The 27298-nt window shown below is 37.5% G+C and overlaps 1 protein-coding gene across 13 annotated transcripts in view; it reads left to right on the forward strand.

The window, feature by feature from the left end:
• Nucleotides 1-27298, forward strand: part of MBD5 (methyl-CpG binding domain protein 5) — a 153551-nt gene that overhangs the window by 120086 nt on the left and 6167 nt on the right. For 10 of the 13 annotated variants that reach the window (XM_062637727.1, XM_062637725.1, XM_062637724.1 and 7 more), the window contains 4 exons: nt 13535-14563; nt 15980-16191; nt 17957-19165; nt 24866-24978. In XM_062637727.1, coding sequence (XP_062493711.1) covers nt 13535-14563; nt 15980-16191; nt 17957-19165; nt 24866-24978 — 2563 coding nt within the window. The remainder of the gene's footprint in view (nt 1-13534; nt 14564-15979; nt 16192-17956; nt 19166-24865; nt 24979-27298) is intronic. The other 3 variants (XM_062637735.1, XM_062637736.1, XM_062637733.1) reach the window with 3 other exon arrangements.

Genomic DNA, 27298 nt, shown 5'->3' on the forward strand with positions numbered 1-27298 from the left:
TCTTTCTTCTATTAACTTCCACACACTCTGCATAAGTGAAATCTGTCCACTTCTGTACATACCGGAACCACAACTTTTGTCACTTGCCCAAATAAATAGGGTTGTTTTTTTTGCAGCATGCACTGCTACTTCAACCGTAGAATGCCATGGCTGAGCTGGCAGTCTGTGTCCAGACTATACATGTGTTCTTTACTGCTTGCATTAAAGAATTGGTGTTATAAGAAATGAGAGCAGATACTAGTGCAAAAGTTTACATACAACTCTTTTCAAGGAGAGCACTGAGGAATCATAGAATGGTTTGAATTGGAAGGGACCTTAAATATCATCCAGTTCCAACCCCCCCTGCCATGGGCAGGGACACCTTCCACGGGATCAGGTTGCTCAAAGTCCTGTTCAACCTGGCCTAGAACTCTGTCAGGGTTGGAGCAGCCACAGCTTCTCTGGGCAGCCTGTGCCGGTGCCCCACACCTTCTTAGTGAAAAATTTTGCTGAATCTTTGTTTGCCTTTAACATCGTAATTTTACTAAGCTGGTAATTAAGTGGTTGAATAAACTGGAAGTGTGTAGAAAGAGATATCCTGGTTTACTGATCAGTGAAGACTTGGAAAGGAAACAGGTATGCTGCTGTTCCTAGCTCTGTGCTTCTTAAAGATAAAAATGACACAGGTCAAAAATGTGTATTTCATTTAACTACTACTGGTTGAACAAAGGATGCAGTTTGAAAGATGGTACTGTGTTAATTTCTTAACCAGAAAGAAACCTTACATTTGATATTTCAGCTTGGTTAACTCGCAAAGCGTGTTTGATACAATCACAGCTAAACTACCTCAGGTCAAACGAAAGTGACTGTAAGCATGCAAGCTGTCTCTCTCATTAGCCCAGGAAAGGACCTCGTGTATTCCTGAGCTTCCTCCCTGAGAGCTGCTTATTCTTTAAAATACAGAATAGAATTATATAAAAATAATTTTCTAATACTATGCTGGTCACAGTTTCTGATGATTTCTAAGTGTTTCTCCCCATTCCTGATGAAAAAAGGTAGTCTTTTTTTCCTTAGCTATATTGGTGGTTTGTGTTGCTGGCAAGCAGCTATTAATCCTTGCATGGCTGTTTTGCCTTGTCTGTCTGACCAAGAGACGTATTTCCTGGTACAGTCTGTCTTAGAATTCTGGGATTTAGTAATCTCTTCTGAACAGAACAACGATCTGGGATTGCCTTAGGAACTTACTTTCCTGTCCCACTAAACATACTACAAAATCCCTTTAGCAGGAACTCTGTTGAGTTCAATGGGGACCACTGGTAACGGGTTCTTCTGCATTCAGTCACAGAACAGTTTGGGTTGGAAGTGATCTTAAAGATCATCTGGTTCCAGGTGCCCTGCTACAGGAAGGGACACCTTCCACTTTATCAAATTGCTAAAAGCCCTGTCCAGCCACTGCAGTATTATTGAAGCATTGGAATACTGTCAGCTTGCCCTCAGGAGAATAGAAAGGACTCAGTGTTACATGAGTTAAGAGCCTGTGTGTCAGCAGTTACCATCAAGAAGCTGAGCAGTAGTAATTCACCCTGTGTGGGGTAAAGGTTGTGAAAAGGTTCAAGATCAACAAGAGTTTTACATTAGATTAAAGTTATAAATAAAATGTCATTTAAAGACTATTAAAGTGGGCTTCTGAGAATGAGAACCCAGGTTTATTCCCATGTTGAGTCTTGTTCCTGGTCCATCACTGATACAGCCTGAATCTGTAGCCATGCACTGCGCTGATACGGCAGTAGCTGGGACCATGCATGAAGGCTGCCTTTGGCTTGATGGAACTGATTGTCATCATACCTATGCTAGTCAATCAGAGCCTTTGCCTGTATTGCCAGTCCTTGTCTTCAGGCAAGCTGGATTTCTTTCTGAGAAGACAAATGCGACAGAACAAATCTGTGCATGTGTCAAAGCCCCATGAAGAAAGGTTTCAACATAAACAGCCAATTCAGTCCTCATAGGAAGGGTAACATGTGTATAACCCCACCTAGAAACTTCTGCTGTGGGTTTCCTACAGAATGATATTTCTAATACCCTGGTGTGATACCTGATAGAATTATAGCAATATAATTATAGGGCCTTAAACTGACAATTTTTTTCTTAGCTAAGTGATAAATGGTCGTCCTGTGTAAGCAACAACTAGGAAGAGTTCTGTATATTCTGTTCCTCACTACTGGAGGGGTTTGTTTCTTTAGTTTTGATGCTTTCAAAATGCACACAACCTGCATTTAATTATTTTATTAAATATCCATGCTAGCTAGGAGCCTAGAGACCTCTTTTCTTTAAGATGAAATTTCAGATGCTGTTACCATTACGTTACACCAAGGGCAGGGCCCTGAACCGGAGCCTAAACCTTGATCCAGCCTCCTGCCCAAGTCATTGCAGCAGCAGCACAGGGCTCAGGCATAAGATTTAAATCTCATCCATAGCCCGTGAAAATCCAGTTACGGATATTTTGTTGTGTTTGCAGAAGAATGGAAGCATTCTTTCCATGAAACAAGTGTGAAATGTTGAGTATTTTGCATTAATAGTAACCTTTGAAAAGCAGGTAGTTAGCAGTCCACATTCAGTGCTGTAGACAAAACTATTAAGAGGTATATAATGAATTATTCTGACATGGAGAGTTGTTAATTTAGGTGGATGGAGCTGAGCAGTGTCAAACATGTTGTGTGAAGCCTGCTTTAAAGAGCAGTTGAGCTGAGTAATATGTCTGCAGGAAACTCTTGCCTTTGTATTTGAGTTTGTGGCTTGCTTTTGCTTTTTCTTTTTTTTTTTTTTTGCTTTGTTTTTAAGCATTTTAATTGCTAAATCTGTTTTCTGTTTCTGTGCCAGCATTCAGAATAGCTACTAATCAGAAAATAGTTCCTGAGAGAAAAAATACCGAGAATCACCACAATTAGATAGCTGGTTATTGCCTAAGCTTTTAATTATATTTTAACCACATGGACCAAGTTTTATTATTCTAGCTTTTGTTTTCTTCTTCCGCAGATAATATCTTTAGTTTCCAGGTAATTTTCAGCATGAGTGCAATGGAATTATAAATGAATAAATACAAAAATAAAATACTCTGTTTATGCAGTAAAAGCTTCTGAGGTTTTCTGAGTTTGAACCCTTGAAAACCGGTTATGAGCAATTAATTTTTATTAACAATTTCAGTCCCTCAGTTGTATTTGGGTTACAAACACTGTTTAATAACAGCTGTCTTATGGAAGAGCTAGGAACAGGTCGTATATGCTATTTAGGGCTGTTCCTTTGAAGAGTCTGTTTTCTGGCAGGAGACTGGGTTCTATACTCATATTTTTTCTAATACCTAGTGTTAATTCTTCTGTTAACCTTTGATGCTGCGTTCCTCATTAATCAAGCCCTCAGATTTTTCATACTCACTGAAGGTAGAATCCAGTTTAGCAGCTTTAAGATTTACTTATTAAGCCACTTTGCTTCTCTTTGGATTTGTCTCTTCTGTTTGTAAAACAGAGCTGCATCACTGTGTGATGTATTTTATTGTAGTCTGGGTTAATTCGTATTTTCTCGCTGTTAACATGTGCCATTAGTCCTGATGTTCACAGTGTAGAAAAATCTCTGTGTGTTGAACATTCAACAAGCGAGTCCTGCTAAGAATGCAACATGCATAAATAATGGGGTAGATGAAAATGAGTGAAAAAAATACTTGTGAGTAAAAGCTGTATACAGCTGATAAGGAAATCAAGGGAACTAATGTAATAACCATAGCTGATAGAAATAAAGATAAGTTGTCTCAAATATCAGAACATCAGAAATAGGAGAAACTCTAAGAGTTTAGTAGTAACAAATAAAGGGCAGATTTGGCAAAGACTCAGAATAGCAATTTTTACTGGTGAAATATAGAACAGAAAATAGTAAAATATAATTAAACAGGGAGGAGCGCACAGGACTAATACCAATCAGTGAGGAGCTTATATCCCACTCAAACAGGATTTATTTTCATATGGCCAAGTACAGTGTGCTATAATTGGGGATGGAACTTTGCCTTGGAAAACAGTGACTCAGAGAAGGTTTTTAAGAGGCTTTGATTTAATAGACTTAATGCAAACTGTCAAGTCAGTGATGATGCAAAACCAAAAAAGACAAAAATGCTGGGTGGATCCTTGGAAACATAAAAGTAGGAATACACAGTAGAACTTGGCATGCTCGTGGCTCTGTCTGTAGTTAAGAAAAGCAGAGTTAGGAAGTGACATTGTGACTCGTGGTCACTGCACATGAAAGGTATGGAAATACCAGAAATTTTGAAGGAGAGCAGCAAAATTTACATGTGTAGTTGGCTGTGAGACCTTGGGATGTAAACCCTGGAGGCAACGTCTGTGCTCTTGTTTTGACAGAAGATCCTGCAGTCAGGCTCACCTCTCACATTTTGATCAATGTCGGCAGACCAGATGCCAGGGTGCCAACCTGAATATAAGATACTCCAGCACTTGGGAATTCCCTGGAATCTGCTCTTTCAAATAAGTGGCAAAGGAATAGTATCTCTTCCTACAATTATTTATTCTTGGGCAATATCTGAATATCATAGAATGCTAGGTTGGGTAGGACCTCAAAGCCAAGCATGGCCTAGATTTGATGTCCCAGCACCCTGTCCAGCTGAATCTTCAAAGTGTCTGCCATAAAAAGTGGAAAACTGAATTATTTTTACGTTGTCAGACATTTGCTGGCAGCTTCCAGTGGCTGAAAGCTGGTACATTCATCATCAAAGAAACAAGTAGATTTCTTTTTGAGAGAATAGTAAATGTTGGAACATGCTGGCAGAGGACATGCTGAGTAAATGAACAGAAAGAGTCTTAAAGCAATTTCACAACCCAGGTGCTGGTAGGACTGTTCTGAATAGTGATGGTGGTAGCTTCTGACCTTAGCATCAGCTCAGCTCCCCTGTTGCTGCTCTCCTGTATTCACCTTCTCGTGGTGTGGTGAACAGAGCTGCTTTCATGCTTAGTGCTCAGAGTACTCGCACATCTGTGTTAAACATTGTCATGTAACCCTATTATCAGGATTTAATCCCAGTATAACCTGAAGGACTCATGAAGTACTTTTTTCTGCCAAACTTGACAGTTGGCTAGATCTAGTCAAACTGGAGCAGTTGGGGATTTGCCTTCTTGCAGAATCGGCAACTGTCTTGTTGCTAATAGGATTACATCTTGTAGAATTGTTTTCTTTTAATCAGAAATCTTTGGGGTTTTTCTTCTTCAGCACCATGGCAGGGACAGGTTTCAGTTGTCTGCCATTTGTAGTATTTGTTTTCCTCTTGGTTTTTGGCTGTAGCACAAAGCAACAGGGGAACAAATTGCTTTAGTCTAACTTAAGGGTTCATCCTTAATCTAGGTGAAAGATACTGATGGAAAGTATTGCTTCAGATTTTGTGAACCTAATTTTCTTTGTAGTTTGGGATAAGTATTCTCCCTGACTTTCTAGGAGAGCTGTGAATGTAAGTGCTTTGTTAAAAGGGAATGATGCTGCATTTGTGTCTATAATTTGGTGATGTGAAGAACCTAAAGCATCAAGTGTTACATGAAGAAAAAGGTTGAATGTACTCTTGGACATAGTGGTAGGTCTCAACATAGGCCCATGCTTCTCGAAAAATGGTCTTTCCTGTGTATCAAAGAAGATGGAGTGTTTTAAAATATATCAAATTAAACGTGTACAAAGTGGCATATTCTAGTACATGAGTCTCTGGATTTGCTTCCCAGAATTACTTTTAGATATCATAGAATTACAAAGTCAGTAGAACTTTTTGACTTTAAATTCAGAAGAGTATCTGGCTGGCATCCTTCCTGGGGCTTGTTATGTCTGAGAAAATTTCCTTATTAAATTGAAATAACCCCTAGTCAGGATGCCAACCAGCTACTCTTCTAATTATAAATCCAATTGAAATTTTCTATTGCTTTTGGGTTTCAGCATTTATATAAATGTACAGAGGGTGGGGAAGGAGAGACAGATTATAAGGAACAACTGTTATTTAACTCTGGAACTACTTTTCAACATTCTACCCTATTTTCCTTTATTATTTTGGGGAGGAAAAAAAATTGTATTTTTCTATTCAAATGAGAATTGTAAAGAGTGGGGAAAATGTTCTCAATGAAGAATAAGGTTTCCAGGTATGAGACATGTATGGTAGATCAGTTCTGCTCCCTACCCTGCCACTGAAATAAATATTCTCATTTATTTGCTCTTGTTAATTCTTGATAGAAGATTCATGCAAAAAACCACTCTCATTCTCTGAGCATAAAGGAATCACTGACTTAGGAGGCAACAATTGTATTAGATAAAACTTAATCGTTACGGTGATAGACTTTTTATACAGTCACTTTAAACCTACTTGCTACCATGAGGTTTACAATAGTGGAAATGTTTGGAAGTAGAACAGATTTTGGTTTTCAAATTACCTCTATGTATTTATGTTTATTGTTAGCAAATGCTAGCAAACTGCAAGAACTTGAGAATCAGCTTATTCTCTACTTAATTAAGTCAGTTGTTTAGTACAGGGAGCTGAAATCAGTAACTTTCTAATTTTAGCAGAAATGGAAGAAGGAAATGTAGAATTCATTTAATTATTCTGTTTGAGTTCTGGTGAGTCAAGATCAGAAATGGTGATATTACCTGAGCACTTCCTTGTCAAGGGTTATGCTGGGATCATGTACCGCTTCTCCCACATCACTTAGGTAGAACTCAACATTGCTAATACATCCTTTACCCTGGTCTTTGAACTTGATACCATCAGTGTGTATTAGCCATGCTTTGAATTCAGCTGCTCTTTGTGGCCCTTCAGGCACAGCCATGCCTGGTTTGGGAATCACAGTGGCATTACCTCTCAGATAAATACCAAGATTAAAAGTTCAGCGCAATTGAGCTCTGCTTACCAGACATGCTGCTTGCTCAGACACAAAGCTTGGGGTTATCTTGTTTTGTTTCTTATAATTTGAATTTGCCCGTAACTCACAGTCTTTTAGTTAAACAGACTCTTATCTGGTTAGTGTTTTCACTGCCACGCATTTATCTAGGAATTTATGTTAATAAAAGGCAGAAGATTTGAAAAAGAAAAAATAATACAGAAAGATGTCTTATTTTATTAAAGATATTATTGGGGGGGAGGGGAAGCCGCTCTGAATTATATGTGATTTTCCATACATATTTAGCCCTCCCCATCTTCCGAAAATTTCTTAAGCAGAGCCAGTGGACAACTCGAGAAATTACTAGAGGGTGGAGTGGGAACTATTGAAATAAATAATGCCTTTTATTGCATTTTTAGTTTTATTGAAATTTGCAGTACAGTGTTTTACCTCATCTTTCCCCACAACTGTGAATGGGGGAATGATACAGAATGAGATCAGTGCTAACACTCCTTCATCTGTATGCTGTTGTCTTCACAGTTTTTACTAGAAGACTGCTTCTGCTTTCTGTTAACAGCTAGGCACATCAAAGTAGTTTCCCCAAAGTCATTTTAAAAAACAGCAGTGATGATAAAATGCAGAAGTCAGAAGAGACAAGGGCAAGGACAAGGGCCAAGAGTGAAATTGAGTCAGGTGTATTAAAAAAAAAACAAACACACACACCCCCAAAAAAAAAACACACACACAAAAAAAAAAAAACTAATTTTAAGGATTTCTGTCGTCCTAGAAACTGCTTTGGGCTTTCTGCCCTTCCCCCAAATTTTCTACAAAATTCATTCATGGCTGAGTCACTTTTCAGAAGATGCAGAGACTACATGCTGTAGTCCTCTGCAATTTACATCCTTAAAATAATCTGTTAAAGCAAGAGTTTGAAAAATGCTATTAAGAATGGGGCCAACATTACAGCTGGTTTGTTGTAAGTAAAAAAAAAAAACCATACATGATCATGCAGCATTGTGCCATTGGTAGTCGTAGTCATATGCTCGGCTGCTACAATGATAAGCGTGATATTATGGAGAGAGTTAAATCTGTTTCACAGAAGAGCACATTCTGTGTGGATGGAATGTTGTATATAGGGAGAGTTCGCATTTTTAACTGGTTCTTCTGGACTGAGAAAGTTGTTTTATTTCTTGGTCCATTGTTTGTGATTTCTCTGTTGTATGAAGAGGGCGTGCATCTCAATAAGGGGAACAACTGACAGTAGTTCACCATTAACTGCTCAATTATGGTGTCTTTGGAATTGAAAGCGCTATAATAAAGGTGATACCAGATAAATATCTTAAATGTTTTCCATGCCAAAATGGAAAGGGAGAGTATAATTATAAAAATGTGTAGCTCTTAGTTCTGTGTTTATAAGTAAGTGATGGAATATGTAGTTAAAGCAAGATCATGTTGACTCAAATTTTTATGGAATATGAGGTCATACCATTTCCATCAGACTTTTGTTCAAGTTAAGCCTCTTAAAATCGCTAATTTAACAATACTGCCACTGGTGCAAACTATGTGTTTGGACCTCTATGTTGATATTTCATAGTAGCATTGCAGTAGCTTCTGGAGACCTCAAGCTTGGATTGGTGACCCTGTGTGGCACAAGTTGCACAAACCATTTGAGTTACAGTAGTAATCACAATGCTTAAGTGATCTTTTGTGCTTTCACACCTTCATAATCTCAGGGGTAAGGCATGCAGTAAAACTTTTCTCTCTCCACTCTTGCTGGATCTTTTTAAAAGGATCATGCAGATTTCTTCTGCAAGAGCTACCGAGTTTCACCCTGCAAGAGGATGGAAGTGGTGGAGGGACCAGGGAGTTAAACATGAGTTTCTGACACAGGCTTCAAAAAGTTGAAATGTTCTAAATTAAAAAAGCAGTAAAGAAAATATCGAACATAAAATAGTTAGCTGCATTTTTATTGAATATGCAGGAAAACAAGAATTTAGAAAGGGCTATCTATATTTTTTATTTATTCTTAACTCTCAAAATGCTTAAGGTGTTAATGGCTAATGAGCAAGTCCTGCACTTAGTTTCCTAAGTTCTTAATAAATCTGTTTTATCAGTTATTTTTATTCTGCAAATTCCAGCAATGTACTGTTGAGACTATTGAAATACTAGAATACATAATTGATAGTTCCTTATAGAGAAAAGCATTGTAAAATGTTATTTGCGTTACTATTTTCTAATTATTATACTTCAACTGCACATTTTTAGGAAAATCAAGGAACATAAACATATATCAATATATCATTAATATTCCTTGATTTGGTAGAAATACATTTAGCATCTATGAAAACTACAAAGGTTTGCCTTTGATTTAAATTGTCTGGTTTATAAGGAAGTTGGGCATTATCTTGAACATCATACAAAGTCAGTATTGTTCCTACCTGGTTTTATGCAGACACAGTTCTTCTTACACTGCAGAAATGGTACATTGGTTTTGTCTCTTTGTTTAGTTTGAAATCAGTAGCTCAAACCCAGCTTCTCTTTCTGAGGACATTGAAGCTTGCTGTACAAGTCTTCGTATTGTTCAAATCTTAATGCTGCTTAAAAACCTGGGCTATATCCTACCATCCCAATAGCATATGTGTACGTATGTGTTCCTGTCTTTTCATGGTAGGACAATGGTTGAGATATTAGTGATAAATATCTTCCACTCTGATTATTTTAACTGAGCAGGGAGACTGAATCTGCTTGAGCACAAACTGATTTCATAATATCCATGATTTTCTTGTATCTGCTTGAGAATACCTGTGAAGGAGTAACTTAAAAAAAGGACACATAAAACTACACGGGAATAAACTTGCTTTCAAAAGAAAACAAAAATAAATAAAATACTGTCACCCCCAAGTTTAAAAACTGTGGAGCCTATTCAATTTTCATTTACTCCCAATACATTTATTTGACCCTCTAGAAGAACAATAGAACTACTTTTTCAACATTCTGGGTATTTCTTCTTCTCACTCTGTTACAAAGACAGTTAATTTTTCTCAATGAGTGGCAAAGGCACTTTTAGCAGACATCTCTGTCTGCAAGAGCTGGAAGCAGGCATTCATCTTAGGCTTTTATGGTGTTTAGTCCAACTCCTTAATCTTTTTTTCGTATTACTTTTAGGAGCTTCTGATTATTAAGAAGTGTTGTTTACTGAGCTAGCATGTATGATGCCTTGGGTTTACGGGGTTCAAAATACCATGTTTTTATGAAACTTGGAATCAAACTTGTAATTTCCTTTTTGCTTTCAACTCATATTCACCATTCTCGTCAAAACTGTCATCTTGGTGCCTTTTTCATCAAAACTGTCATCTTGGAGCCTGGAAACCATAATAATGACCCATTTCATATGAGAGTTTTGGGTGAGCTAGCACGCTGTTGAAGTTCTTCGGTGCTGTAGTGCATCTTTTCTTCTGGCTGTCATCCTTCTCCAAGCCTGAAGGAAATGCAAGTGGTCCGGATTGCAGTCCTATTTTCCTTACAGCACTACTGGCCAAGACAGCTTGTTTGCATGGGTTTGTTTTTTTTCAGCTGACATCCACCATCTGGTTTCCACTGTCACCCTGCCATCTTTGAAAATTGTAGTAAATGCAAGTTATGAGTCTAGATACCACTTTGAATTAAAGGCACACCTCAAAGGACATCTGGAGTCGGTTCCAGATCACCGCTGCTATGCTTTTGTTCTACTGCCTGGTTTGAAAGGACAGCCCTGTTATTAGGGCTTCTCTTATATTCACAGTGTGGATTATACCGTTGCTTTGGTGAAGCATGTTACATTTTTCCATGCTGTTTTAGAGAACTCTACACACCTTCACACTGCCGATGCTGGGCATCTCTTTCTTCTCATTGCACCTGGTCTCTTCATGAGTCAGAAAAATGTGACTGCTCACGTTCATCCTGGATCTTGGATATTTTGTCTTAGAACTGGGGAAGGACGGTTCAGAGGGCTCTCCAAGGGCTCTAGCGGCTTTGCCAGGGGAAGGTGTCCTTCTGTACTTTGTTGATGCGGCACTATCAATCACAATTACAGAAATGATGCATGTTTTTTAAAGCAGAAAAAATAATTCAGATTTTGTCTTTTGGCTTGGGGCCAAGCGTTCGGAAGATGTCTGGCAGCACTATATTTTAATGAGAATGGGTGTGCATGCATTTCTTTATCTGGAATATTGACTTGTTGGAGATGGTATTTTGGAAGAGATTCAAAAATCATATTCTGGCAATTCAGTCTGGTGCTGGAGACAGGATTGTCGCAGACTGCAATTGTAAATACCATATTAGCTGCTGTCCAATTCAGGACTCTTTACACCAGTTCCTACCGTGTCTTTCTGTCAGGGAGGTTTTACCGAAGCTCGGGGGTATTTATGTTTTCTACCAAAGTCTGGCTGCTCATCGGCTCTTCAACTCCCAAACTTCTCAAGTCTGGATTCCAATAAGGACGCATTTTCTTCCTTGTGCTCAGAATCCATCAACTTTTTTTTTTTCCTTCAGTAGGAGTTAATGGCCTCATTAATCTGGGGAAAAAGCAAGTGTCAAATGCCCTCTGGACCTCTCAGGTTAGATCTCCAGAGGTGGTGTTTGACGGAGGTTAGAAAACAGAGCAGTGTTTGACAAAAACCTAGCAACAATCTTACAAGTTTGAGATTTGCTTCACACCACGTACTCTTCCATGTAGTCATTTACCTGAGTGGAATGGAAAATAGGATTATAAATGAATTAGAAACAGAGATTAGGTCCACTGGAAAATACCAAAATTAGATTTTATATTAATGAGAACACTATATATAGAACAGTTTCCTCATCCCTGAATCAAAAATACATCCATGTGCTGCTTAATAGATTGAATGTGATTTCTACTAGTGAGGAAAGCCTTTCCTAGCCACCAAGGAAATAGCTTGTATATCTGGCTTTCCCCTATTGCAGGGGGAAAGAGTTTAAAAAAAAATATTGCCTGGAATGAACTCATGGCTTAGAAAGTCCAATATCAGACTTCTCCTGCTAAATTGATGGTAGCCTGTTTTTACCTATGTGACAGTAAGATTTTATGTGGAAGGCCATTTACAAGTGGGAGGAATAGCCACGTGAAGATACTGAGGTACTACCTAGTCTGTCTTAAACTAGGTGACAACTAGAGAGACTAACCTTAAGTGTGTCTCAAAGTGCAGTGACAGCATTATGGTTCAGTGAACAATTCTTCTTAGCCAACATCATTTAAGAAGCCCTGTGTATTTTTAACTGTACCTTCTATGTACCTTTTTGAGTTGTCATAACATTAAAGTACTTGAAAAATGGTATTTTAAATTGTAAGTGATGTAGAAATTTGGTTCTGTTCTTGACAATTAACAGTGTAGTTACACATCAGTTTTCAAATAGTGTTTGTTTAGAAAAATGATAATTGATGCTTTCTGATAAGCTGTACCTTCTCGTCTCTGTCCTATGAGCTATATTTGCAGGGCAGTAGAGAATGGAAAATTATTTTATTGTGTTAAAACCATAGTAAAATACATTTATAATTATACAGTTTTGTATATATGCAGTATATAATTTTAATATTCAAATGTTCTCTAATGAATTTCAATAAATAAAGTAGAAAGGTGTAATTCAAGGCAATTGCCCTTGCTTTAATTCTCCTTATGTCCTCTCACATGTTTTTTTTGTATGGCCACTGTCAATTCAAGACTCTTGCCTTAAGTAAAAGACACAGAATAATCTATTTTACATTTCAGCTTTGGTAGAGGGGTATAAAGGCACCCAAATCAACTTTATTATTCTCCCACTTTTTCTGTGTAACCCCCTCATAATAAATTTATCCAACTGGTCTTTCTTTTCACACCAAGTGATGGATATGACTAGACCATCCCAATTTACATTTTCTTCTTTATAAATTATAAATTGTTGGGGATTGTGGGGTGTTGAATGTGTTGACCATAATGTATTTTTCTCTTGACATTGTATCATGGGCATCATTATGATATGTAATCAGCATCATTGGGTTTTTTTCTCCAGGAGTCCAAAATAATGCTTTAAATAATAATACTTCTAAACCCCATTAATGGAATAGAGCTGGAAATAGAAGAACATATGGTTCACATCTACATTTAGATCATAGAATAATAGAATGGTTTGGTTTGGAGGGGTCCTTAAAGATCATCTAGGTCCAACCCCCCTGCCATGGGCAAGGAATCATGTACTCACGTCTTTCACGCAGCATCATTCCTGTCTCCCATTGAGCCTTTTTCCTAGTAGTTAATTTCTTACTGGTCTATGGCTAGTATAGTAAGTTACGGTTGCTTTTAGGTTTATGCTAATAAATATGTGAAGAATGAAATCCTGTTTCATCACACTCAGAAATTTAAGGGAAGTACAAGTATGTGGTTAAATAGTGTATGGTTGAATAGTTTCCAGTGATATGTGTCACAGCCTGTAGTATCTGAAGTAGCTGATGGCAGATTCATTCATATTATGGAAGTACTAAAGTCTGGATGCTGAAAACATTTTCTTTCCTCTGCATGGGTATCAAACGTTAATTTCTGGATTAATCTAGTTACTTTAAAACCTTGAGGATTGTCTCCCAACAGGCAGTGTACTATTAATGGTTCTGTTCTTTTGTGTTACAGGGGGTTCAGGACAGTCATCATCAATAGCCATAGCTGGCACCAGCCAACCTGCCATCACAAAGACAACATCTGTGCTTCAAGATGGTGTTATAGTCACTACTGCAGCTGGAAATCCACTTCAGAGCCAGCTGCCCATTGGGAGCGATTTCCCTTTTGCTGGCCATGAACACTCACTTCATTTTCCGCAGAACAGCTCTTCAAACAACAATCTTCCACATTCTTTGAATCAAAACCTCCTCAATTCTCTGCCTATCTCTTTGCCAGTGAATCAGCAACATCTCCTAAACCAGAATCTATTAAATATACTACAGCCTTCAGCAGGAGAAGGCAAGTCTGAGGTCAACCTCAACCCTTTAGGTTTTCTCAACCCGAATGTAAATGCTGCTTTAGCTTTTCTCTCCAGTGACGTGGATGGGCAGGTATTACAACCTGTTCATTTTCAGCTTCTAGCAACCCTCCTTCAGAACCAAGCCCAAGCAGCTGCCATGCTTCCCCTACCATCTTTCAATTTGACCATCTCAGATTTGTTGCAGCAGCAAAATAACCCTTTGCCCTCAGTAACACAGATGACAGCCCCACCTGACCATTTGCCAAGCAATCAGTCAGAAAGCAACAGGGTGGAAACCCTTTTAACCAACCCCCTGGGCAACCCCATACCAAGCTTTTCAGGCACTGACACTACTTCTAACCCCTTGCTCCTCCCAGCTGTCTCTGGGGCCTCAGCGTTAATGGCCTTGAATCCCCAGCTGGTGGGAGGTGTCCTGAACTCTGCATCGGGCAGCACTGCTAATCATCCAGAGGTTTCCATAGCCACCTCCTCCCAGGCAACCACTACCACAACCACTACATCATCAGCAGTGGCAGCACTGTCTGTCTCAACCCTGGGTGGTGGGACAGCAGTGGTGTCAATGGCAGAAACATTGCTGAACATATCTAATAATGCTGGGAATACATCTGGTCCAGCTAAACTCAACAATAACTCTGTGGTGCCACAGCTACTTAACCCTCTACTGGGGACAGGTCTGCTTGGTAAGTTCAATTTCTTAACAGATATAAAAGAAAAACAAAAAAAAAGAGGGTTGGGGAGGGGGAATTTTGGATTCTAGCTTCTATTTCTAAAGACTCCACTTTACCATAATTTTTTAAGGTTTTTGTATGTTACAGCTTGTTTATTACTATGGAGAGAAATGTAAGAAATTTAAAATACATTCTGATTTAATTAAGTAAAATTTAATACTGGTTTTGGAAATTATTTTAGATTCCATTTTTCATTCTGATGCCACCTAAGCCTACTATATACACTTTAAAATTCTGCAAGCAATTGGACTTGCTTCATTTTTCAAGTAGTAAAAGCACAGGTGCATCTCTGGGATGCAGTGTTTCATTTCAAGTGCATGTGGCATCACAGGGTTAATATGAGTAGCTGTGCAGTAGATGAAAAATGGTGAAGTACTTTTCTCCAAATGAATCAAAAGTGCCAAAACCACAAGCACACTCCCATGTAAAGTAATCCTTAAAGCACTTGAAGTAGGTCCTCATGCAAGTTCGAAGAGGAAAGTTGCCCTTCGAGCCCTTTATTGTATGTTTATATTTTCTCTCTCTGTTGTTTTGTTTTTTTTTTTCACTTTCGTTTGTAATTTAAAAAAACAGGGTATCTTATTTGCCAAACACCTACATCCCAACACAACTGATTAAAAAGCCCTTAAATATAATTTTTTTCTCCTGGGTCTTGATTTTACCAAGAATATTTAATATAGTTAGTACTCCTTTGTTGCTTGGTCTGTGTTATTTAATAAATAGACTAGTAGAAGGAACTAAATAGTGGCAAAGAGCTGATAAATGTTTTAACTTAATACCTCATACTTGCCTACTAAATGGCTATCATGAACTCAACCCTGCTTTATATTTTCCATGTAAAATCTGACTAAAATGATGCTGCAGATGGAAATTTTAAGAAAAATGAGAGCTTTTAATTAAAAAAAAAGAAACTGAACAAATTGATATATTTTTAAGTTTTGTTATTTCATAAAGTCAGGTTCAACTGTGTATTTATTTTACTAGAACTAGAATTTTCATGTAAAGTGGGATTTTTTTTTTTTTCTCTCTTCTGCTGCCCCACTCTTTGGAAACTAAGAATAAGATTCCAAGACAGCAAATATCATAGAAGCTCATTGTGCCATACTTGGCTGTGTGCTATTCCAAAGGCAAAAACCTTTAGAAAGAGTCCAGATAGATGTGACATGCAAAAGAAGCAATTCTGAAGAAATAGAGGAATAAAGAGTAGGAGATTCATGCCTTGAGGACCATTCTATAGAAGATTGAAGGGAAAGAGTGTTGTTTCACAAAAGCATTTTTTTAGCTGTCAGTTAAAATTTGAGTCAAGGAAATTCCTCCTGACTATTGAAAACTGTACTGACTTAACGTTTCCCTGTGTTTGAATTACAGGTGACATGTCATCTATAAACACTACTTTGAGTAACCATCAGCTGAGTCATCTCCAGTCGCTATTAAACAACAATCAGATGTTTCCTTCAAATCAGCAGCAACAGCACCTTCTCCAGGGGTATCAGAACATGCAGGGCTTTCAAGGCCAGACCCCAATTCCTGGCCCAGCTAACAACCCAAACCCCATGGCATGTCTGTTCCAAAACTTCCAGGTAGAAAGCAAAATGAAATCAATTTTCAAACAAATGTGCAACTCTCAGTAGGTAAAACTATATGCTCCATAGTTAGATTTTTATTTTTTGCTGAGTGTTTAAGACAATATGATATATACAGTTGCTTGCCTGTCTGTGTAGGTTTTGGATTTTGCAAATCAGGAACATTTGTTACGGAAATTTTACTCCTTTTTCCTTAGAAAATGGGTATGGTTTCTTTGGAAAGAGTTATGCAGCATGTATTGAAAAAATATGCTATGTATGTTCTTGTCAATTAGTATATGTTATTAGCAAAACTATTTTCCATTCTGAAGAAATTATTATAATTCCTGTTTAGGTCACTCTTACAATTCAGTGGTGAGAAATAAATACTGATACCACTTTACAGCAATTAGAAACTTAATAAATTATTATAGGTGTGTACCAGTCCTCTTATATTCCCTTGAATGGGGAAGAGCTAGCTGTAATGTGGACGGTACAGACTGAAGAAAACAGATGTTAGAATGAATGTGCAATGACAAAACTGTGCAAAAATGTTTATTTTGTTATTATTTGTTGGAACTGTTATACACAGTTATTATGTAAATGCTGTTTAGCTAAATAGACAGTTCTTCATAATGCAAGTTGAGCTATCAAGCCAGCATACTGACAGGAAGATAGCAAGCAAAATAGCTGATAAAACCAGAGTTAAAATACGTATTTGTTATTATTCAGTATTTTTGTGGTTGCTGCATAACTCAAGATGTGAAGTCAGGATCGTGCATATAGTGCCAGACAGCGCTTTTACCCTTTAAGAGAGAAAAAAGAAGACATTGTTTTCTCAGTGTAGATGTTTCACTCCTATTGCAAAATCAGAGTCCTCTAACTGCCTATTAAATCTCTTCAGTTTTGTATGAATTTTGGCTTTATCTCAGTATTTTTTGCTTCAGATTCTCAGTTATATAAATAGTAGCAGTAAGTATTTAAAGGGGCTTTTAGAAACATTTTACCCTTGTTTTTTACATTTTTGTTATAGCACTATTCTTGTCATTCTCTTCACTGCCTACATATGTGACAAGAAATATAAAAAGCACAGTTACTTTAATCTGAAGGTTACAATTTACACTGGCAGTGCCTGACATTACAGCCACAAATGCATAGGGATGCAGGCACAATTTACAAGGGACTGAAGTAGTAAGAGATCCCACGAGGGAAGCACTTAACCAAAGGGGAAAAAATAGAAATGTTAGCCAGTTCTGAAAGGACAGTTATGGCCTACATTCCAGTGATTGAATGAGGAGCATACAAGAAGCCTAGAAGAGCAGCTGGTATGGAGAAAAGAAGCAAAATTAGGGTGTGGGAAGTAATGAAAGAGAATAGTTGAGAATAGAAATATTGACCTTTGTGGAGGTGTTTAGGACTTGAGAGAAAGGAGGGTGCTGTACTTCAATCAGAAGAGAAAATCCCTGAAAAGACTCTGAATGAGAGGATAATGCAGTCTTAGCTGTGGATGATAGGTTGTATCATTTCGTGCAAGGCATCTGTTTTGATCCAGGAGGCAAATTCTAAGAGCCAGTGTTTTTGTTTTCCTCTAAATTAAGCTTTTGTTTTCTGTCCATCGTGTTCAGCACTGAACTTCGTAACTGATGCATAGCCAAAATAAAAGTATGTACTGTAACAGTGACCCTGGCCACCATCCTGATTTGTTTATCAAAATGAAACCAAATTTTACTGTTGAAATGTAATTTTAGGCAGAATAGCAATTTCTTTTTCCGGCTTTTTCCAGGTAAGAATGCAGGAGGATGCTGCTGTCCTGAACAAAAGAATGATCACTCAAATGGGAATGGCACCAGTTCCTGACAGCTCCAACACTATGCTTCCTCCTTTCCAAGAAACATCTTGTGATTTGCAGCAAAGAAATGAACCTTCTCTTGGACAACAAGCAAAAGATAACCTCAATGTTGCTGCTCAGGGTGATACATCGGTGGACACAATCTACAAAGCAGTTGTAGATGCTGCAAGCAAAGGGATGCAAGTAGTAATCACCACTGCCGTTAGCAGTACAACACAGATGAGTCCCATTCCAGCTTTGAGTGCCATGAGTGCCTTCACAGCCTCAATTGGTGACCCGTTAAATCTTTCTAGTGCTGTCAGTGCAGTAATCCATGGAAGAAACATTGCCGTTTCTGATCATGAAGGTAGGATAAGGAGCACTAGAGGAACACGAATACTGAAGAATTCAGAGCATGGTAAAAATTCAAGTGAAGGGGATGGGTATGAATATTACAAATCATCAAGTTGTAACACACCCAAAAAACAGTGGGAAGGGGAGCAAAGTCCTGTCAATGAGGTAAATAGGTGGAAATGTGATGAGTTTCTAGACCACTCTACCCATATCCATAGTAGTCCTTGTCATGAAAGGCCCAATAACATCTCCACATTGCCATTATTGCAAGGCGAGCAGCATCAGATACTGTTATCACAGCGAAACTGTCAAAGTGATAAAATGTTGGAGGAGAATTTCAGGTATAACAATTACAAAAGAACTATGATGAGTTTTAAGGAAAGACTGGAGAACACTGTGGAACGATGTGCACACATAAACGGAAATAGGCCTCAGCAGAACAGAGGATTTGGGGAGTTGCTGAACACTTCTAAACAAGATTTGATTCTGGAAGAGCAATCTCCAAGTTCCTCAAATAGCTTGGAAAGTTCGTTAGTTAAAGACTATATCCATTACAATGGAGATTTTAATGCCAAAAGCATTAATGGGTGTGTGCCTAGCCCTTCAGATGCTAAAAGCATCAGTAGTGAAGATGACCTAAGGAACCCAGATTCCCCTTCTTCAAATGAGCTGATACATTACAGGCCGAGGACGTTTAATGTTGGCGACTTGGTCTGGGGCCAAATCAAAGGACTGACTTCATGGCCTGGAAAGCTAGTAAGAGAAGAAGAGGTTCACAATTCATGTCAACAAAACGCTGAGGAGGGGAAGGTATATTTATATATATATGCACATATTTATCTTTCTATATACACATGTAGATATGCCCATACAAATGTTTATCAAAACTATCTGAGGCCATTCTTTATTCTTCGTCTCTCATTTTAGTAGGACAGTTTGCTTTTTTCCCATAATTCTAGCTTGCAGAACTGCATTTTCCCCTTAGTTATCTAACAAGAAACTTCCACCAATGCCATGAATCAGATTGTATTTTAGCCTGATTATGCTAATTTACACACACAAGATTTGGTACACAAAAAATGTTAACAAAAAATTGTTTAACTTACATGGTGTGGTGAGTCAGATTTCTGGTTGGGTTCAATGAAGCTGATATGAAAGTATAAACGCATTGAAAACTGCAAAAGGGAAAAGTGATTTAATCCGATTGAAGAGTCTATAAAAAGTAGAAGCTTGTTGATTGACACATACACTCTTTAAGAGGAAATACATGTGCGTTTTCACCTTGAAAGGAGGTTTTGGGCATCTTTTAATAGTAAGGAAAGCATTCCATTTTCTTCTTTCATACTAAATGATTTGGTTTCTTCTTTTTTGTTTTTATTTTCTGACAAATCACATGCTTGTTGGGGAATATACCAAAAATACAGTTACCAAGGCGTTATTGGTTATTTTGTTACGATAAATATTTCAAATTCTCGTCTCTAGTACTTGTAAAACACTATATTTTTGTAGTTCTTAGAAATATTTCTAGATAGAAGATGTGAAATATTTTATAAGTGCTGCTTTATAAAGTGTAAATTTTAAAAACATGTAAGCAGAAGGGAAAGACCTAGTGAAATAGCTTTTTACCTCTGACGCAAAGAAATCAAGCCATATGTCTTTTTTCCCCCTGTAACTACACTGCATGACAACAGTCATCATAATGGCGATAGTAGGTTGGACCCAAGTATTCCTACCCAAAATCGGACTAACAGTAGATATCCAAATGAAGGAGAATGCAAGAGGATGTTGGGAAGTGCTTCTTCACTCTGACTCCCACCAGTGCAAAGCTCAGGAACAACTTGAGTTGGAGCTGGTGTATCTTTGTTGTAACCACTGCTGGTCTTACCATCTTTGCTGATGTGCAAATGTAATTTCCCCAAACAGTCCCATAGATCTTTGATGAATTTGGTACTATAAATAACTGGGGTGATGATTGGCCAGAATGGTTTCAACCCTCTTCCAAGAAAATTTTAGTCTCTCTTTACAGGTAGTTTCTCTGTTGATCTCCTTATAGCCATAAAGGTTTCAGAGAGCTCTAGTCTGGCTATGCTGAACAAAAGAATTTATAGAGAATTCAGTGGACTTTGCTAGCACTATTTGAATGCTTAAGAGCTCATTCCTTACAAAGGTTAGATCTCCAACTTACAAGTCAGTTTATAAAGTATAGGCAAGTGGCACAGACCACAAAATATAAAAGATTAAACAAAACTGGAAAAATTAGGTGTACAATATCACCATCTCTTATGAATTACAGAAACAGTGATTCACTGCATGTATGTTCCAAGTATGCATTTATGTATTAACTTCACAAAGTTATGTATCTATATGTGTATGACTGGTTTGATATATTTGAAAAGGGTTTTTTTGTAAAAAGGAGGATTTTTTTTCATTTGCATTCCTTAGCAGCTTTCTAAGTTTACTCTGGAATTTGTGGATACCAGAATGTAGAGTTGCTTTGTGCAAACCCGCCTTCTTTAATTTTCTGTCTCCTATGTATATTATATAAGCATTGTGTAACATTATACTCCGTGGCACAGATTTTATTGTATACTGAAGCGCGAGCAACAGGAAAGCAAAATGGAAATGCGTGCATTGCTGCTCATGCAGTACTGACAAGGTACTTGTGGAGGCAGCAAGAGAGACTGTTTCAAGTTCATCTGGAAGTCCCATGTAATGAATCACCTCTTGCTTCAGAAGGCCTTTAACTTCATGCTAATAATTTTAAATTAAAAAAAAAAATAATCTGTTTTTCTCCGAGAAGTGGTACAGAGTGAATGATCATTCCAAAGGTCAGGAGTTGAGGTTGAAAGGTGGGATACAGGAGTTAATATAAAAGAGGTGAAAATGTATATGTGCTGTATAATAGTTGTGTTTGTAGTTGAAAACAGACAGGAATTCCCATGCACAATGGCAATCTATACACATGTTCAAACACTCTCATAATGTGTTGTACAGCTGCATTCTTTAGATGTTTGGGCACCCTCTTCTGAAGGAAAGAAAAAGAAGGGGGGGAGTGGAAGGACACCACACCAAACAAAAAAAATTAACCTAAAAAACAAAAAAGAAATAGCCAAATGGTCTTCAGAAATTCTCTGCTTGAAAAGATCCTGTAACATTACAATTCAAGGTGGGAGCTGCTACCAGCAGTTCTGAAAATACTGTTTTCTGTGGAGCTTTCTTAAAGCATCTTTCAAAGTATGTTAACCTTCTATACTGTAATATTAGTCTTGCTATGCTGTTGGGTTTTCATGGTACTTTGTATATTATCTGTACTTTATATCATACATAATTCAGTTTTTGTTTCCATTGAAAAGACTTTGGGTATTAAATGTAATAATGCTTCTGTTTGAAGAGCAGCTAGAATGGTATTTCTCACACAGGAGAAGGGAAGAATATTACACCTTTGTTTCCTAATGAACACTTGCTTTTTTGGCTATTTGAAAATTAAAGAGGAACCCAAAAGAACTGCAGCAGTAACAGCAGAAATTTGGAAAAGAGCAAGCCTGAAACTGCACACACATCCTAAAATGGAGGATGTGTATTTCATGAAGTAATTAATTTGATTATTAATCTAATCAAATCACCTAGATAAGAACAGAGTTTTGAGCACAACAGTGTGAAAGTCAGAGGGTTTGTATGAGCGGTAATTTCCAGTTAGTGTATTTCATAGTGATTCTTATAGGGCAAGTACTGTTCACAATATGACTTTCCATCAGTTAAACTAGGTTTTTTTAAGCTGAGCTTTTATAGTTTTACAGATAATAATACATGTGATTTATCAGTGTCCTGAAAATCCCATTTGTATGTATTACTTACTATTGTAATGGCTTATTGTATTATTAATTCAAATATATCTGTTATACTTGCTTCCAATACCATGTCATATTAGCAGTTTGATACTACTACTTTTGTGAAGTGCTATCAGGTGTTAGAATCCTCTACCGTTACAAACTTCCAGTGATGAAGATACTGATTCTTTTCTATTACTTAAGTCCCTTGTTACCCAAACATGGTACTAGCTATTCAGAAAAATATTTACCATTGAACTTTTTTATATATCTAGTGGCAGGTGTATACAACCCTTCACAAAGCTTGCTTCTTATGTGAACATATATATTATGAGTATGGATAATGTCCAATTTAACATTCATGACAACGCTGTCATGTAGTAAAGTGTCCAAGGTAAAGGATCACGATTATGTTATTTTCATAGAATCATGGAATGGTTTGGATTGGAAGGGACCTTAAAGATAATTAGTTCCACACCCCTGCCGCAGGCAGGGACACCTTCTGCCACACCAGATTGCTCAAAGCCCCGTCCAGCCTGGCCTTGAGCACTGCCAGGGATGGGGCAGCCACAGCTTCTCTGGGCAACCTGTGCCAGGGTCTCACCACCCTTCCAAGTATCTAATCTAAAACTTCCCTCTGTCAATTTAAAGCCATCCCATATCCCTGTATCCTGTCCCTACATGTTCTTGTAGAAAGCCCCTCTCCAGCTTTCTTGTCAGCCCCTTTAGTCACTGGAAAGTGCTCTGAAGTCTCCCTGGAGCCTTTTCTTCTCCAGGCTGAACAAGTCCAGCTGTCTCAGAATTCTTTCATTCTGTTCAGTTTGAAAAATCAAAGTTTATCCTTTAGCTGTTTTTCAAACATGCTGTAAAATGGAAGGCTTGAGCTGTGGTGTATCACAGAGTAGCATTGCCTCCATTAATACAATTTTAATGTAGGAGATGTAACGCATAAACTGAAGGTGGTTTGCTCATCATGTAAGTGTTTTGTGCTGTTTCTTCTGCTGTTATCCTTATGAAAGCTTCCCAGGTTTTAAACAGATAGTATTTCTTTTGTAGGCATTTGTATTTTTACGAAGTCTGATTAGGAGAGGAAGTATTTCAAGTACGTGCAGTCTTGAATTAAAAGTAAACACAGTTGTAAGGGAAAAGAGCTACAGTCTGCAGCATAATTGAATCTGTTTCATGAAAATAGAAATCTTGCCTCCCCATGTGCCAGTTTCACCATTAATGACATTCATTTTGTAAGTTCCTGAAATGGCAGTATTCCCCAATTTCATTATCAGATGTGTAAGTTCAGACATGGGAAATTTGGTCTAAACATGTATTATATTTGCCTTATTTCTAGAGATTCTGACAACTTGCTCCCTGACTAACTTCACATTGTCACATCTAAAAATCTATTTCATTGTGAATATGAATTATTTAGTAATAGAAAGTCTGGGTTTAGAGGGAATTTGCATTTAAGTTTCTTTTTTCTGATTGTATATAGGCATGCTTAATAAATTTGTATTTATAGAATTAATTTTCCTTGTGTCAAAATATAAGCTGTACTTTCTAATCAAACAAATGCTATATAAGGTTCTTGTTATGTAAAGATAAAAAATAAGCAAAAGGTGGCAATACTGACAAAGAAAAAGGAATTCATCCATTCATTTTCTTTACATTGATGTGTTTTAAATACCTTTTTTGTTTTTAAGCAGAAATGACTGAGCCAAATAATATGCAGAGTTAAGTGGGCTTACGTTTTGAGAACGCAAATGATGAAATATAGATGATATAATTTGTTTTCTTCTTGCTTGCGTTGTTTACACTGGTACTAACTGGTACCTGTGCAGTGGTGCCAGTAATTATATGCAGCAGTTTATATACAGACTGCTTAAAAGATTATCATTCTGGTCAATTTCAAGAGATCTGAAAGTTCCACTTAAGGAGCTTTAAATACCAGCTCAGCAGCCCTGTTGAGCACGTGCTGTATTCATTCCTGACTCAGCAGATTGCTGAAGTATGTGCTGCTTAAGAAAAGATTTAAAAGAAAGACCTTTTTCAGGACCAGTGAGTCAGCTGGCTAAAGCAAGCTCCAGATAAGTCTCATAGATTCATAATGCATAAATAAAGTTTGTCACTTTGCCCACCCCTTTTTCAAGGCCTTAAGCCTTTTAACTTAAGCATGTAGGGTGGCTCTTCTGAAATAGGAATGAATTTGACCAAGCCATCGGTAGCATTGTTGAACGGAGGCCTTAAATACTTTATCAAGAAATCTGAGGTGATGTGAAACATTTTTGTGTTGATGGCATCTATAAAAATTGTATCATGTGCACTAGGCAGCTTGGTATGTTAATGCATTCCAGGTGGTCTCAAAGGTGTAAAATACGTTTGTAAAATGTGAGTACAGAGTTGAAAGATTTCAACAACAGCGTTCATATTAATAATATGAAGAAAAAAAGGTTTTAAAAATACTAGTCTCCTTAATTTTGTTTTCATGAGCGTCAGGGTTTTGGTTTCTATTGCTGTGGACCCTCTAGAGAATTTACAATATATCCATATATATATGAGGGGGTGTATATAGCTAGACATTCGTTAATTCTTAGCTGGGTAGGTTAGTGTCTTATGGATGCAGTGAAAATTAGACTCCACGATAATGCATGTCTAGCAGTAAAGTAAAAGCGATGTTTAATAATTGCAGGTCTGGGTAATGTGGTTTGGTGTTCATACCTTCACTCAGGTGGAGCCAGAGAAGTTGAAGACACTAACAGAAGGTCTAGAAGCTTACAACCGAGCCAGAAAAAGGAACAGAAAGTAAGTAAATGCTTGTTTACTTAGTAGTGAAATGGAATAATTGAATTTTTTTGCTACCTAAGGCACTCATTTTGGGAAGCTTAGCAGATCGGTAAAACTGAAGAGTTAATTTTCTGAATTCCGTCTGTTGGTTATGGTAATCAACTCAGATCTTTGATACCTGCATTTTTATTGCATCTTTTGATATTTACAGTAGCCTTTGTAAAATGTCATCCTACTTGTTTGAGCTTTCATGTGTAGGATTTCTGATTTACAGCAAAAAAAAAAGTTATTACATCAGAACTATTCTGACCAAATATGGTTTTAACAAGATCTGCCCTTCTTCTCTCTTCCCTCTCCTTCCGGCAGCTGCTGCTGCAGGTAGAGCACAGGTTTATTCAGATAAATCCAGTTTATTTCCCATTGCTGAGAAGCATTTCAGAATTTGTGAAGTCTGGCTATATTTAACCAGACAGGGGGCTCAGTGCAGAGCTTTCCTAATGCTTTGTGCCAGGCATGTATGAATTATTTGGCTTTATCTTGCCTTTTAGTTTTTATTTACAAATATAGGAGGATAGAAAGACACTGAAAGAGTATGAGGACATGAAGCATCAGCATAGAGGAAAAGAGGAAAATGATTGGCTTTAGAAGCAAAAAAAATCTGGACAGCTATGAAAGGATAGCAAAGTAGAAATTGTACTATGATTGGATTTGTTCTAGGGTGCTGCTGCTTATTTACTGTTGCAGTGCCAAAAAATTACTTTGTGAGGATTTAAAGCCAGCTTGCAGTACTTGTCTTTAGCACAATAAACATAGGCTTAAAGAAATTAAATAATTATTTGTCTTCAGTTCCTTTTATGGTGTAAGATTTCATTTGAGTGTCATGCGGCTCTTAAGAGGAGTATTTTTTATGCCCATGAGACAATGTTGGTGGTTGTTTTCTCCAAGATCATCCTCAAAATAACTTGCTGGAGTTTAAGGGTGTGTGGTGAGAACACAGAAGGGCTTTTGGCAACTCCCCAGTTATTTGCTCATGTCCCTGAAGTGAAATACGTGACTCAAGTAAGGTGACACCAGGAACAAATTTAAAGAGGTGTTAAAGTTGAAATAGTACAATTTAAGAACTCCCATCTTCTGATTTGCATTCATATATTTAGCAGACTGCAGGGATTGTCTGCAATTCCACTGAATCCGATGGCCTTGTTTAGCAGCATGTCTGGTGCTGCCCCATTGCTTGCCCATAGGGAAACCAGAAGTACTTGATTATCCCAGCCAGTCTGGGGCACATGGTTGCCCCTTCCGTAGGGTTGCTTTACAGCCCTTAAAGTTTTTTCCTCTGTATTTCTACTTGTGCATATTTCACAGTTCAAAGCTTTTAGTATTTCTTCATGGACCCTTCCTTTTTTTCCTTTTCCTTTTTACCTTTTTATATCTGAAAATGTTACTAATCTCTTTGTAGTCTTTTTTCTGCTTTGTCTCTCTGGTTTCTTGTTACACACAATTCCAGTCGTTTTAAAACATTTAGCATTAGATATAATTGCTACACGTAGAATACTCCTGTTTCTGTTTCCTACTTATCTAAATATTTAGCACTTATACGTATCACCTACTGGCATCAAGTTGAACACTTTTTTACCTATGAAGACACAGGTAAAGAAGCACAGGACAAATTCAGCTGAGAGAGCATGAGCTAGCATTGCACAGGTCCCGTGTGTTCTGCAGGGCTGGGTTAGCATCCAAAGTCCTCAAAATGACATTCAGATTCCTTAACTCCGTTCCTCATATTCCTAACTTTCTTGTCTCAGCCCTGGTATATTTTTGAATTTTTTATCTTCACTGCATGGCCAATCTCCAATAATATATATTGATATTACATATTAAATATAACATTATTAAAACTTAATTAAAGATTTCAAATGTCTGCAAAGCTGAAAGCTGTATTATAATAGGGGTGTAATAGGATGGCATTCAAGTTGCACCTCAAATCCAGTACTTGTGAATTGTAAATCTTAATCTAACTTAAGAGCTAGTTTGTAGTGAACACACAAGCTAGAAATGGCTTGTGTATTCAGCTTTTTAGGGTTGTAAAAAAGACACCAGACAAAACAAAAAGTCATTGTAGCACTTTTCACCAGCATAGGCAATGTGTTACCCTTGTTGAGCTTTGTAACTTCAACTAGTAATGGAATCTAAAACATTTTCTGTCGAAAAAAAATGTTCTGCTTGGGGATGTCTTGGAAGCATCTCCTCTGAGACATGTGCAGAAGTGGTGAGAAGTGGTGTGACTTCTTAACTGTCCTATTTATTCTGGGGGTTGTAGGAAGATGCACTCTAGTACAAA

This window comes from Pezoporus occidentalis, unplaced genomic scaffold (genome assembly GCF_034315485.1).
Source record: "Pezoporus occidentalis ecotype Australia unplaced genomic scaffold, CSIRO_AGI_Poc_V1 ctg54, whole genome shotgun sequence".
Taxonomy (NCBI): domain Eukaryota; kingdom Metazoa; phylum Chordata; class Aves; order Psittaciformes; family Psittacidae; genus Pezoporus; species Pezoporus occidentalis.